We start from the raw sequence: 14,077 nt of genomic DNA, 5'->3' as shown, positions 1-14,077 counted from the left end.
TTGCTTTTGAGAAATTGCAAAGCTTTTTTACTGATAACTGTTTCCCATAAAAACAAAGGCCCATCTTTTCAATACTTTTCACTACTAACATTTTACCAGCATTTTCCCATGGTAGTGAGATCTGAATGCTTCTGAAGCAGTAAAGGTTAGTATCACACAAAGGGCAATGGAAAGGCACACAATTATGAGCAGGCTGCAACATATAATCAACAAGAAACTCTGAAGAAATGGAGAAAAGATTACTACCAAGAAACTGTATGAGAGAAGAAGAAGATGGGTCATGTGGCAAAAGCAAAGGATCACAGGTAGTTAGAAAGGGTGTCCTACTGGCATCCCTTCAATATCCAGAGAAATTGAGGAAGGACCCTTTCCTTCAAGATAATGCCAAAGATGAAGAAGGAAGTAATTGTTCCCTCCCCGGCCCCCAATTATATAACAGAAACCAAGTTAAAGGCTTTGGAGGCCAAGAAGGCAGTGTTGAAGGCTGTATATGGCCACAAGAAGGAGAAAATCCTCCCACATTCTGGTGACCCAAAACACCTTGGTTTTGAAGACACTCCAAGTACTCTTTATTTATTTTGAATATTCTATCATCAAGTTTCCCTTGACTACTGAGTCAGCTATGAAGAAGAGTGAGGACACTACTACCCTGGTGGTCCTGAATGTCAAGGCCAACAAACACCAGATTTAGCATACTGTAAAGAACTGTATGATATCATTGTGGTCAAGCTAAACACACCAAGCCAACACGATAGAGAGATGAAGGCCTAGGTCCAACTTGCTCCAAACTATGATGCTTTGGATATTACCAATAAAACTGGAATGATCTGCACTGTTTCACTAGGCTTGTTCTATATATGCGAAAATGTTTATTTAATGTGGAAAAAAATCAAAGAAGACTCCTAGCATTCCAGGTGGATCCTGCAAATCAAATATCATGAAGAACATGGACAAGAGTCTCAGAGGATGGGCAGGTATGGATGACTTATGACCTGCACTGTTGGAGGAAACCCCTGAACTAATATGGGAGATCTCTGAGTATTTGAGTATGACTTCCCCAAATATCTCACCTTGAACCTGAGGTAGAAAGAGGTTCTAGAAACTTTGGGGAGTTTGCCTGTGAACCTTAGGATGTTTATGGGTTTATGGATTGTTAGATCAAGTTAAGACTGCTTACATTAGCACTGCAGGGATCCAGTGAGACTTTTTTTAAAAATTGCTTATGTGATAACAGAGGATTCCTCCTGCCTTTTTATTTTTCAAAGTCTTAGTGGTTTTCTTTTCTGATAAGCTGTCATTAGAGATCTGGTTACTTTGATTCATGGAATTAGTGCAGAACTCTGTTAAAAATGCTTTTGTATACCTTGTTGAAATGTAATTGCATGTATGTTGAAGTTCCATCTCATACTTTGCTCATGTGACATTTTCCAACCAGCAGCTACCCATATATTGGGTAAATGGTGTTCAGTAGTGAGACTAAAACCTCATAAAAATGACTTGGAAGATACACAAAGGCTGTTAAGATGAGAATTTTGAAGAGATTTTAAAAACATGCTGTAGACTCTTTGAGAAGAATGGCAAAAATTACTGGTCAAAATATTTTAGAAAGAAGACAGCTCAGTCACTATTCTGTGAGCTTCTTGGAACTGTGGGACATTCTCAGACCCTGAAAGAAATCAAAAGCAGAATTGGAAATTAGTTATTAAGCACAGTACCTTGCACAGAGCAGGTACTCATTGCCTGTTAAACTTTCCACTGTTGACCAGAAGTTGGTGAATAAGTTTCCAGCCCTTATGGTGAGAGCTGGGTAGACCTTCTGAGAGCCAATAGCTAGCTCCCTTCTTTTGGGGCAGTCATCCACTGCAGATGAAGGCATTAGCTCAGCATGTAGTTTAGGCTGTTACTCTTATAGCGTAGCCTTGTTTGGGTGTGACAATTAAGGATGTTCTCATGAAGAGATGGCCGTTTATCTGGAGAGAAAGCCTTTGATATTTGCTCTGTCAGGACACAGATGTTAGACAAATGTGACATGGAACTGATGCAGGGAAATATAGGTGATTATACTAGAGATCCCATGCTCTTGACTTTGTATGCACATTGAATTCTTAACAAATAGGACCCATATCATATCAGACCCCACAGAAAACAAAAATATTCACCAGTAAGCAAATTTAACCCCAGTGCCACCTGTCTTACATAATGATGCATCTTTGCACAACATTTCAGGGGCCAGATAGCAGATGGAATGTGACTTGCTATTTCAGAGATATCAGGGGTTTCAGTTACCGCTCTTCATGTGTTCCCTGCTACATATGTTCCATATTTATCATATGACTTCATGTATTAGCCATGTGTTTCCCGATGTGTGTGTTCTTCAAGGACGATCCCTAAACATGTCGATTTTGATAGTGTGTGTATTTGTGAGATTATATACCAGGCTTATCAGGGGAATGTTCTATTGCTATTTTTTTTTCACTGTTACTTTATTAAATTTTAGCAATTAGGTCCTTTGGCTAATAAAAGTAAACACATTGATGGGAGATCATTAGCAATGGTCTAATGGTTATGAGTGGATATGGAACCGACTTTCAGAGTACCCTAAAATTGTGATAGCTGTTCTGAGTTCACATGTTGGGGGTGGGGATGGACCAGGTCATACAATCCCACAGGAAATATATTTAGCAGAAGAGGAAAAGATTTTTGGTCTACTCTACAATGGATAATTTTGAGTTGCTGTTTAAAAGGGGTAATACATCAGTTATTAAACAGATTGGCTATACCAGATAACTCAATGAAGGTTCTCCAAGGCCAAAGTTTCACCATATGTCTCTTGCCAGAGAGTTACTTTAACAATTGGGAGGGATTTATCAACACTCTGGCTGCAGAATGATTAATTTTTAAAAAAAAACTGTAACAGTTCTCTAAGATCATCTATTAATTTACTGAAGGTTGTCACTTGCATTGGGTTGAATAAAATAAAGTATTGAAGACATATAAAAATAGCCACTAGGTGGAAGTGCTGTACAATGTGGTAACATTGCAGGGCTTATCACTCTGGGGCCACCCTTCTAAGAGCCTATCTATAACTCTCATCTTAAGATCATACTTTTAGAGCTGGAAGGATATTAGAGGTCCAACTCTTCGTAATAAAACTGGTGTCCAGAGAAGTGTTCTTTGACAGTAGCTTAGAATGGCTAATTACCTGTCCTCAAAACCCCATTCATTTAAATCTTTAGTCATACATGGGCTCTTAACTGTAACCCCTTTGTTAGGTTGGTGAAGCCTGTGAACCCTTCTCAGAAGGTTCATAAGTGCATAAAATACAGAAGCTTATAGAAGAAAAAAACTATATTAAAAGTTATTATAACACTTAAAAAACAAATTCTCCGAGTTAAAGTTAAAAAACCCTTGTCTAGTGGAAAGGCTTCTGGAATTGGAATCAGAAGACCTGGGTCTGAGTCCTGCTCTTCCTTTTCTAGGTATAACCCTAAGGCCCATGACTTTCCTGGGCTTCATATTCCTCATCTGTGACATCCCCAGAGGTCCATGAGAGCACAGGACCCCAGAGGCAACAGAGGAGCCGCAATGTCCTCTAGTTGTTAGTTACCATCGGTTATGGACTTATGGGGTGGAAAGAAAGTAGAGAACACTGCCTCCTTTTTGCTGACCACTAGGAGCCAAAAGGCTGAGGGAAGTGGCTGACCACATGTCAATCAGAGACTGCAGCCAAGAGCAAAAGGATGGAGCAAGAAGGTATGTTGGAGAGAGACATCTTGGGGCCAGGTGGAAGCTCACTTTGCCTTTACTGGGAGTTTTACTGGTAACTACCCCCACTGTTCTCCATTGCTAATCGGAAATGGCTCCTTCCAAGTTTTCCCTCTGAGAATATGAGGAAAGAGAAGAGTGATGGGGTGAAGGCAGGAAGGAAAGAGGAACTCAGATCACCCTCCTGGCTAAGGTCACTGCAGCCTGGAACTGGGAGCCAATGTTTACTTATTAAATTCTTATTTGTGTAACTATGCTAATTTATTCTAAAAGGAAACCATGGTTGTTTGCTGTGCTTTGTGTCTAAGTTTATGAATGGGGGGAGTGGGAAATAAGATTATTTTTCCCTCTGTACAACCTGGGAGTGGAGGGTCAGAGCCAAGAAAGTCTGATACCTAATCTTTCAGAGTTTCCTTTTCTTACAACTGACCTATTAGGATAATAGTTCGAAGGAAAGATTTGATGTAGTCACTTTAGCCTGAGAGCACCCAGTCTGCCTGATCTTGGCATTTTTTTGGCTAGTCATTTAGTCCAGGATCTGTGAAGTTAAGGCATCTTTTAATAATTTTCTTAGGTTCAGAATCATAGTATTAGAATAATAATTAGTTATAATAAAATAAGTTAATGGACTCCTTAAGGGGTCCTTTAGGCCTTTTGGTACATGCAGGAACTAATAACACAAAATTAACAAATTTTAAGAGTTAGAAGGGATCTCAGGTATAACCTAGAACATATAGTACTCAGTAGCAATCCCTGCTACAATATCTCTAATAAATGATCATCCAATAACCCTTCTGAGGCAGTCCATTTCACTCACCTGCTCCATAAACTCAATTAGCTCCCTATCACCATCAAGACCAAATACAAACTCCCTTGTTGACCATTCAGAATCCTTTCGGATTAGGTTTATCATACATTACTCCTCCTACCATAGCAAAACTAACCTTTCTGTTTTTCACACATGACATTCCACCTCCCAGGACTGTAATGTCCCACCTCACCTCCACCTCTAAGAATCCCTAATCATTAACAAAGTTGAACTTAAAAGTTTACTTGAAACCTTTCCGGATTCCCTCCCCACCACCTCCTTTATTATAGTAACGCCCCATTATCTTGTATTTTTATTTTTCATAGGCTGATAGGTGTATCTGTTGTCTCCTCAGTAAAAAGTAAACTGCTTGAGGGCCAGGTCCCTTTATAGACTGAGGCCTAGAAAAGTTAGTGACTTGCCTGAGGTCACAGCTGTTAAGTGGCTGACCTGGTCTCACAACTCAGGTCCTCTGCCATGATACCCAGACATCTTTTCACTGCATCAGGCTGCCTCTGGGCCTCAGTTTCTCCATCAGCAAATAAGGGGGTTATACTAGATGACCTCTAAGGTCCCTTTCAACTTGAAATATACAATTTGCAAAGCTTGATTTAAAAAATGTTTTTTCCACCTAGAAAAAATCCATTCTCTCCTTCCCCCACTAGAAAAGAAACACAAAATCTTTGTATCAAATATACGATGATGAAGTCCCTTCCAAACTTTCTAGTCTATAAAGCTTGTTTGCATGTGATCCCTCCCATTATACTGTGAGCCTCTTGGGAGCAGGGGCTCTCTCCTGCCTTTCATATGAGTAGCACAGCGCCTGGAAGTAGCAGGAACTTAATAAACTCTTATCGACTAACTACGGGGCAAGTGCTGGAAAAACAATTAGTAAAGCCAGTCTATGCTCTCGAGGAGCTTACATTCTAATATGAGATAACACATTAATAACATGTGTGCATATATGTAGTTTGCCGAGCACTTTACATGCTATCTTGTGTACTACGAAGCAGTCATAAGCACGCTGTCAAGCAAAACAGATTCTTTGCATTGGCCAAGCTCCCCCCAAATCGTGCACGTAGGGCCCATCGCGTCTGGTCTCTCCCCCAACGGCCGCATGTGGAGCGGGAGCCTGCGGAGCGGGCCACAGCCAGCAGGGGGCGCGCCAAGCCCGCCCGCCCCGCGGCCACCCGCACACCGGGTCGACCGGTCGGCTTCCCCCGAGGAAGGGCGGGGGCCCGGACTCGAGGGAGCAGTGCCCTTGCCTCCACCACTTGGAAGAGAAGGCGAGGGCAGCGGCTGCCTGTGGAGGCCAAGAGTGCGAGGGTTCGAATGGGCCGCCAACGTTCCGAGCGTCCCCCCATGCGGGGAGAGAGGTGAACGAGCGCCTGGCGCCCCTCCCGCCCAGCCCGGGTCTCCTCTCTATTCTGCGCCTGCGTTCTCTTCGTTCCCCTCCCCCCCTTTCCCCTTCCTCCTCCCCATCCTACGGCGCCGCCGCAGGCTCCGGCTGCAGGAGGACTGAGGTCAGTCCTCCTAGGCGCGCAGGGCCGGCTGGGAACTTCTACGCCCAAAAGATGGCGGTAGGCTTGAAAAGTTGGTCCCGAGTTCGCCGCCGCCGTCGCCCCTGAGGCACCCTGCGCTCGCGCGGAAGGAAGGACCGCGCGCGCCCCGTTCGGGGCGGGGCGGGGGCACGGGCTGGCGCGCGCCTGGGGGGCGGGGAGCGCGGGCCAGGAGGAGCCCGATAGGACGGGACCGTCAGACCCGGAAGTCGGGGGTGGGGTGGAGGGGGCGCGGTCTATCCCATTGCGGACCGGGGCGGGGACTGTCCCCGCTGAGCCCCGGGGGCCGGGCCGGGCCGGGCCGGAGAGGGCGGGGCTGGGGGGTGGGCGGTGACGGGCCGCGAGCACGGCGGCGGCGGCGGCCGAGGAGGCGGAGGCGGCGGGAGCGGAGGCTGTGGCGGGGTCCGTGGGGGCGGGAGGGGGCATGTAGCCGCCGTGGCGGGGGCGGGGGCGCCGAGCCGCGGCGGGGGGGCCCGGGGGGGGGCCGCGCCGTTGCCAGAGCCACACACATGAGACATGGAGGAGGAGGGCAAGAAAGGGAAGAAGGTAAGAACCTCGAGAGGGTCCTGAGGGGACCCTGAGGCCAGGGGCCTGGAGGGGCTGGGGACCCTGAGAAGAGGGGCTCTAAGCCAGCGGAGGGGACTGGGGACCCTGAGGGAAGGGGGAAAGGGCGGGGGAAGGGGGCGCTCAGGGGAGGGGTCTTGGGGGACTAAAGGAAGAGTCCTAGAGCACTAAGCGAAGGGGTCCCGGGGGCTAAAGGTAGAGTTCTTGGGGGTCTGAAGGACCTGGGAGTTTAAGAGGGAGGGGTGGGGGGCCAAGGGAAGAGATCCCTGGGGTCTAAAGGAAGGAAGGGTCCTGGGGGACTCAGGGGAGGGGTCTTGGGGCATTAAAGGAAGAATCCTAGGAGACTAAGCGGAGGGGTCCTGGGAGACTAAAGGGAGAGGTCCTGCGAGTCCAAAGAAGGCAGGAAGGGTCTTGGGGGACCAAGGAGAGAGGTCCTGAGGGTCTGGAGGAAGGAAGGGTCCTGGACAATCTGGGGGGGGGGGCAGGAAGGCTAGGATAAGCTCCTTCGTTTTTTAGTGGGGGAGGAGGGGGAAATTTGGGTTTGATTGGGGTGGACTGCCGTGGGAAGTGTTTCAGTGTCCGTGTGTACACGTTGCGGGGTGGGGGCTAAGCATGGGCCCTGTGGACACCCAGAGTGGAGGGCTGGGGAGGGGAAGCCGGGACGGAGCGCGCACCGGGCATCCAGGACAGTGCAAAGCGCTCAGCCTGTGGGTGGTGTCAGGCTGTTTACTGAGGATGTTCGCTCTGTGAGTACAGACGAGGAGATGTGGGAATCCCAGTCGCCCAGGACTGAGGCTAAGTGGGCGCTTTGAAAAGCTGGCCAGTGAGGGAGGAAAGGATCTGTGGGCAGGGATGGTGGGTCGGGCAGAGGGATTTAGGATGGTCCCAAAAAGGAAAGGGGGTGGGAAAAGTGAGAAGGCACAATTGCCGGAGGGGAAAGGAAACTCGCCGGGTAGGAGTCTGTAGGCCCCCAAGTTCTGTGACTTAGTTAAAAAGCATTTCCTCGAAACACAGTAAATTCCTTTCTCCGGGGCCCACTGCTCTCTTTTAAAATGCCTTGAAATTAACCCCAAATGTTAGTTGGCTCTTTTCCAGTGTGTGAGTTAGCAATGTATTCTCGTGACGAAGGGAGGCAAGAGAAAGTGGTAGTCCTAGGGGTAGCAGATTGTGAGGGGAAAGGGAAAGAGTAGGTGGGATTTTAATAAATAAATAAAGTTCATGTGAGTTATATGGTTCAGCCAAATGGGTAAAAGGTTAGCAGTGTTTTGGACATTATTCACTTGACCTTAGTTTGGGATTCAAGCCAGAGCAAAGGATTTGTACTTTATTCTGTGTGATCTAATAGCTTGTTAAATGTAACATATCTGGGCAACCAGTTTGATTGGACTTTGTAAGATACTTTGGCATTTGAATTGGGAATGTAGTTGATGGTGCTAAGGGGTTCACCAAGGTCCTAGTTTTTTCAATTTTAAAAGATGGCTTTAATTACAGGCTTGAAACAACAGATAAAATAGCTCACTTTGTCTTTAGAAATAAAGGAGTACCAATTACAGTAGCTTTTGGCTGTAAATGGAAGGTGGTGGATGTTAATAAAATTCGTTCATATCTTAATAAACTATGATCTGATTCAAGTGTCTGTCTGCAGTTTTCATATTTGTCTATATACATAGGTGAAGCCACACAGGTTTAAAACAAAAATCAACTTATCTCACATCCTTGGTTTTAGTACTTGATATACATCTTACTGTAGAGTTTGTCCTTTTAATTAGTTTTTGCCTCTTGTAGAGAGTGGCCCACATAAGATAGGTGCACATGAAGAAGCCATGTGCAATAATGAGTGCTAGGTATAATAAAAATCTGACGTTTTCTTCTGTCTTTTAAATGTCTTTACTTTTGTAACTAAGGAAATGTGTTGCAAATTACAATTGGATTTCTACAAAAAACTATGATTTGGCAGACATCAGCCCCAAAAGACACTTTCAAATCATAGGTTTTCAACTATAGAACTAATTGAAAAACCACAAAGAAGAGATCGCTTAGTGGCTGCCTAACAATGGCAGATGAACATGAAATGAAGAAAAGAACCAGGTCTGTTTTTTGTGGATTGTTACAATAACACCTGTCACATACTGGTTGTTAAAATTAACTTACAAGGGTAGTGCTTTACCTACAGTAGCCATCATGTAGAAAGGTGGCAGCAAAGAGTGCTGGAAACTGCTGAGAGAAGTACAGGATTTTTCTTAAATATGTTTGGTCTGCTGGTCTACAAATGGGTCAAGGTTAGAGCATGGGGAAAATCTTAAATAACAGCTAATGATAATAGCTAGCATTTAGATAATGTTGCAAGGTTTACAAAGTACTTTACAAATGAGGGTTGGGGATATTTTTCTCATTTTACAGATAAAGAAATTGAGGCAGAAAAGTTAAGTCATGTGCCCAAGATCACATAGCTAGTAAGTATCTAGGCCTTATTTGAATTTAGATCTTCTTGGTATCAAGTCCATCATTCTATCCATTCTACCACCTACTTGCCTTAAATCCTCTATTTAAGCTGGATTGCAGTTGGCTAAGACCTCTGAGTATTTACCTCCATAGTAAAACATTTCTCTTTAGGAAACAGATTAAAATGTGTGACAGAGGAGTGGAAAGCTGGGCATAGTTTGTTGGACACCCCAGACTTCAGTAGAGCAGACTTCAGATGTTTCAGAGGAAGGATAAGTAGGATCTCATGGACTAGGGAATGTCATCTCAGGAGGGATAAGATATTCAAGAATGGAAAATGGACACAAAGGGAAATAATTCTCTTGAAGAAGAAATAAGGGAGTTGTCTGAAGAGACCGATATGGATGTACAGAACTCACCAACCCTTAGATTTGCAGAAGATAATGTGCATAATTTGCTAGCAAGAGCAGATAAGCAGGATGCACACAAAAGTGTGACATACTTCTATAAGAATTGTCCCTGGAGTGCTAAAGGTCAGAAGGACCTGAGGCTAGCAAAGTGCTAAAGACAACTAGGATTTTTTAAAGTATATTGGGAAAAAGGACAGATTAGAAATTGGACCACTGCTCAAGCTGCATAAGATGATAACTGACTACAGAGAGGTGATGGTGCCCAATTTTCTTTGCTACGGAAAATGACCTTTAGGAGCGAAAGGACAGAATATTGGGTTGAATTTCAGAAGATGAAATTTAATAGGGACAAATGTAAGGTCTTATACTTGGGTTCAAGAAATAAACTTCACAGAATTTGTGGGGAGGTGTGATTCAACAACAGAAAGAAAAATATCTGAAGATTTTATTAGACTTCAAGTTCAGCATGAGTCTGCACTGACATGGCCAGTCAAAAAGCTAAGATAATCTCTGACCTTGGGAAGAGAAAGGCACATATCTTCTAGGAATGAAGAGAAAATAGTCCTGCTGTTCCCTATCCTGAACAGACCATGTCTACAGTTCTGAGTACCACAGGGAGTATATTGGTAAGTGGAAAACCTCCAGAGGAGAGTAACCAGAATGGTCCATCCTAAATGAGAATGTGTTGAATCAACCAAATATTAAGCACCTGCTGTGTGCCAGGCTTTGTGCTAAGTACTGTAAATAAAAACATTTTCAGTGAAACAATCTCATTAAGAATACATTCTAGTGAGAAATAACAAGGATAGACAGAATTAATATGAACAATAAATGCAAATAAATATAAAGGAGTTAAATACCAGGTGGTTTTGAGAGGGAGAGCACTAGCAATTGAGGAGATTCAGAAAGGCTTCATGTTGAAGCTGAAGCAGATGTTTGAGCTTAGTCTTGGTGGTGTTTTAACAGAAATAGAGAAGTTTGGAAGAGGACTGACGGGAGCAAGGGAAAGATAATGAGATCTGTTCTGGACATTTTGAGTTTGAGTTCTCTCTCCATCATCCAGTTTGAAATGTCCAGTTCAAAACTGGTGATAAAGGATTAAAGCTTTAGGGATCTGGGAGTCATTGGTGTAGAGATGACAATTAAATCCATAGGAGCTGATGAGGTCACCAAGAGAGTATATAGAGAAGAACACTGATGTGGTTTCATAGCTGTCTTCAAGCACTCTAAACGCTGTCATGTGGAAGAGAGTAATAACATTTTGTGCTTTGAAGCATTTTACATATGATAATTTGATTAAATGAGAGATTAGATGTGCTTTTGGGGAAAATACAGGGGGCAGAACTAGGGTCAGTCGGTAGAAGTTCCAAGGAAAGAATTTAAGCTTTATTTAAGGAAATACATACTTCTTAACCATTGGAGCTGTTTACAAGTGTAATAGGCTACCTTTAGAAATAGTTGGTTACCTACTCTTCACTGGAAAACTTCAAGCAAAATAATAATTAACATTTATGTAGCACTTACTAAGTGCCAGGTATTGTGCTAAGTGCTTTACAATTATTTCATTTGATACGACAAACCTTGGAGGCAGGTGCTATTATTATCCCCATTTTACAAGTGAAGAAGCTGAGGCATACAGGGTAGATGACTTTTCCAGGGTCATAGAACCTGTAAGTGTCTGAGACCAGATTTGAACTCAGGTCTTCTTAATTCCAAGTATAGTTAGTATTCTCATCACTGTGCTGCTTTGCTGCCCCAAGTAAAAAAATTTATAAAACTATTGAGGCCCATTTCAACCCTAAAATTTTGTGATTTGAGATTGAGAAATATGGAGACATATATAATAAGATGTTCTGGAGATTTGAGATTAAATAGTAAAAGTTTCAATAATTTTGAAATGAAGGCAATGACAAAAAATACTAACACTGTGACTATTTTTATGTTACAGTTAGAGGAAATTCAGTGATCAATCCTGAATAGTATTAGAATTTATTTTCACATACTAACAAGTTGCCTTGGCTTATTTTTATATAGGCCAGATAATTTTGGGGCAGTGATGGATATCTGAGCCATGACACAGTGGACTAATACAGTACACTATGCTGAGGTCATGTTAGCAGAAGTTTTGGTCTACAAGTGTCTACCTGAGATCCTCCCAAACTCGTGAAATTTGATGCTTAGCCATTTCTTATAACTTGGTGAACTACTAGAGGTATTTAAAGTCAACACATGGAATCACACTTAAGCAATTGTATTTGGAAAAATAAATGTAAAAAAAGTTCTTTGTTAAATGGGATAGCTCTTTGGGAGAGGGATGAAGAAGGTACAGGAGGAAATTTAGCAAACATAAGGAGACAGTTTAAAAAAATGTAAATGTAGCTTCTGATCTATGTACCATGTCTACTTGAAAGTTCTTCAACAGGAGTTCTTAACCTTGTTTATGTCGTGGATTCCTTTGGCAGTCTGATGATGAGTGGATATTTTTATAATATTTTTTTTATTCTCCAAATAATATTTTTAAATGCATAAAATAAGCAGTAGTAACTGATTTTCAATAGGATGGAGCAGGGTCCCACTGTCAGTATTTTGCTGCCTGTTTTCAGCTACAACTAGAAACTCAAGTACAAATTTGAGGTTAAATGTTTTATGTTTTGGGTTTCTTTTCATGCCCAATGGGATGTTTCTCCAGTAAAATGGCTGACATTAGTTCACTTGTTTAGAAGATAGTGTCATCAGATGGCCACCTTTTCCACTATAAACTTTCCTGTGTCTTAGATGATTTTCCATTTTTTTTAAAGCATTATTTTATTTTATTTTTTTAAAGACCTACCTACTTTCCTTGTGGAATTATAGCCATCTACGGTCAGGCATACTCCTTGAGCTATTTGGTTCACCCTTCTGCTAAAGCATTAAAATTAAACCAATCACTACAAATGATTGGGAGAGCTAATGCCTAAGCCTAATTTGGAACCCTTGAAATTGTCAGAATTATGGACTGTTAGCCATGGATGGAACCAAAGAGTTCACCTACCCCTTCATATTTTAGTTAGGGACTAAGGCTGAGTGTGATTATGATCTGCCCAAAATAACAAAATTAATGTGACATGTTCAAGTTTTTCAATAGATGCCATGCTGAGATATAGGTGGTAAGAAGGACAGACCAGGGAGGACCAGGACGAGGGGTGCAGCTAGACTAGAGGTTGGTTAGTAGGTATGGTAAGTAGTTGAATCTGGAGAAGTGAGCAGGGTCAGGGAGGAACGGGTGGTCAAAGTCTAGACAGGTAAGGGGCCAATTCTAGAACTCAGGAGAGCAGATATTATGTAGATCAAGCAGTAGGAATTATAAATCCAGCTGGGGGAGAAAAAGATACTGGGACTCAGGCCAGAGAAACTGGACAAGAAGGGGCTAGAATCTAGGCTTAAGCATTTATTCGGCATCTTCTTGGCACCTGGTGCAGTTCAAAGCACTAGGCATATAAAGAAAAGGAAGGAAAAAAAAACCCAGTCCCTGACCTCCAGGAATTCACCTTGTGAAGGAGAGAGCATGCAAACAACCAAGTAAATGAGAGTAAATCAATGTAATTGAGAGGTGATATCAGAAGGAATAGGGTGAGGGAGGAGACTTGGAAAGGCTGCCTGCAGAAGGTGGTATTTGAGTTGAATCTTGAAAGTTAGGGAAGTCTAGAAGCAGAGATGAGGATCAAGAGCATTCTAGGCACAGAATACAGCCAGTGAAAAAGCACAGAGTTGGGGAATAGTGTCCCATTTAAGGAATAGTAAGAGGCCAATGTGTTTTAAGCTCTTAGAGTAGGTGGAGAAGAATAAATATATAAGAAAACTGAAAAAGTAGGAAAGGGCCAGGTTGTGAAGAATTTTAAAAGACAAACAGTATTTTATATTTGATCTTAGAAGTTTAATAGGGAGCCACTGGGATTTATTGAATAAGGGGATTATTTGGTCAGACCTGTGTTTTAAGATCACTGATAGCTTTGGGGAGAAGCTTGAGATCAAGAGACTTAACAGAAGACTGTTTTTGTTGTTGTTGTTGTTTTATTTTTCAAATGCTTTATTAACTTCTGATTTACATCATTCATTTCTGCCAGATTTTGAGTTACACATTTTCTCTCCGTTTTTCCCCTACCCACTGCCCCAAAATAGCAGTCCCTCAGGATATCCCCTCTTCCAATCTGCTCTCTCCCATATTTTCTCCCATACCCCTTTCGACTTTTCCAGTGGATCGCTGTGCCCCAGTGCCTGTATATATTATTTCCCAATTACATGTAAAATAGTATTAAGAATAATTATATTGTATTATATATAAATTAATAATAATAGTATTGATAGTACTAACAATAATATAGTATAATAAATATATATATACATATATATGTATTTGATTTTAAAACTTTTAATTCCAGATTCATTCCCTTCCTCCCTTGTCTCCCACCTATACTGGGAAGATAAGCAGTTCAGTGTAGGTTGTACATGTGTGGCTAATGCAAAACAATAACATAGTAGATATATTGTAA

General features: G+C 42.6%; 1 protein-coding gene across 1 annotated transcript in view; it reads left to right on the top strand.

Annotated features, from left to right (window-relative positions):
• The first annotated feature begins 6,547 nt into the window (after positions 1 to 6,547).
• CCM2 (CCM2 scaffold protein) overlaps positions 6,548 to 14,077 on the top strand; it is a 129,369-nt gene continuing 121,839 nt past the window's right edge. The window contains exon 1 of the mRNA XM_069095476.1: positions 6,548 to 6,678. Within this exon, the coding sequence (XP_068951577.1) occupies positions 6,649 to 6,678 (30 nt within the window). The 5' untranslated portion in view covers positions 6,548 to 6,648. The remainder of the gene's footprint in view (positions 6,679 to 14,077) is intronic.

This window comes from Petaurus breviceps, unplaced genomic scaffold (assembly GCF_028583685.1).
Source record: "Petaurus breviceps papuanus isolate PSGF00001 unplaced genomic scaffold, PetGlider_PUasm1.0 227, whole genome shotgun sequence".
NCBI lineage: Eukaryota > Metazoa > Chordata > Mammalia > Diprotodontia > Petauridae > Petaurus > Petaurus breviceps.
The sequence above is the reverse complement of the archived record's forward strand: the minus strand, read 5'-3'. Positions and strand labels throughout refer to the sequence as shown.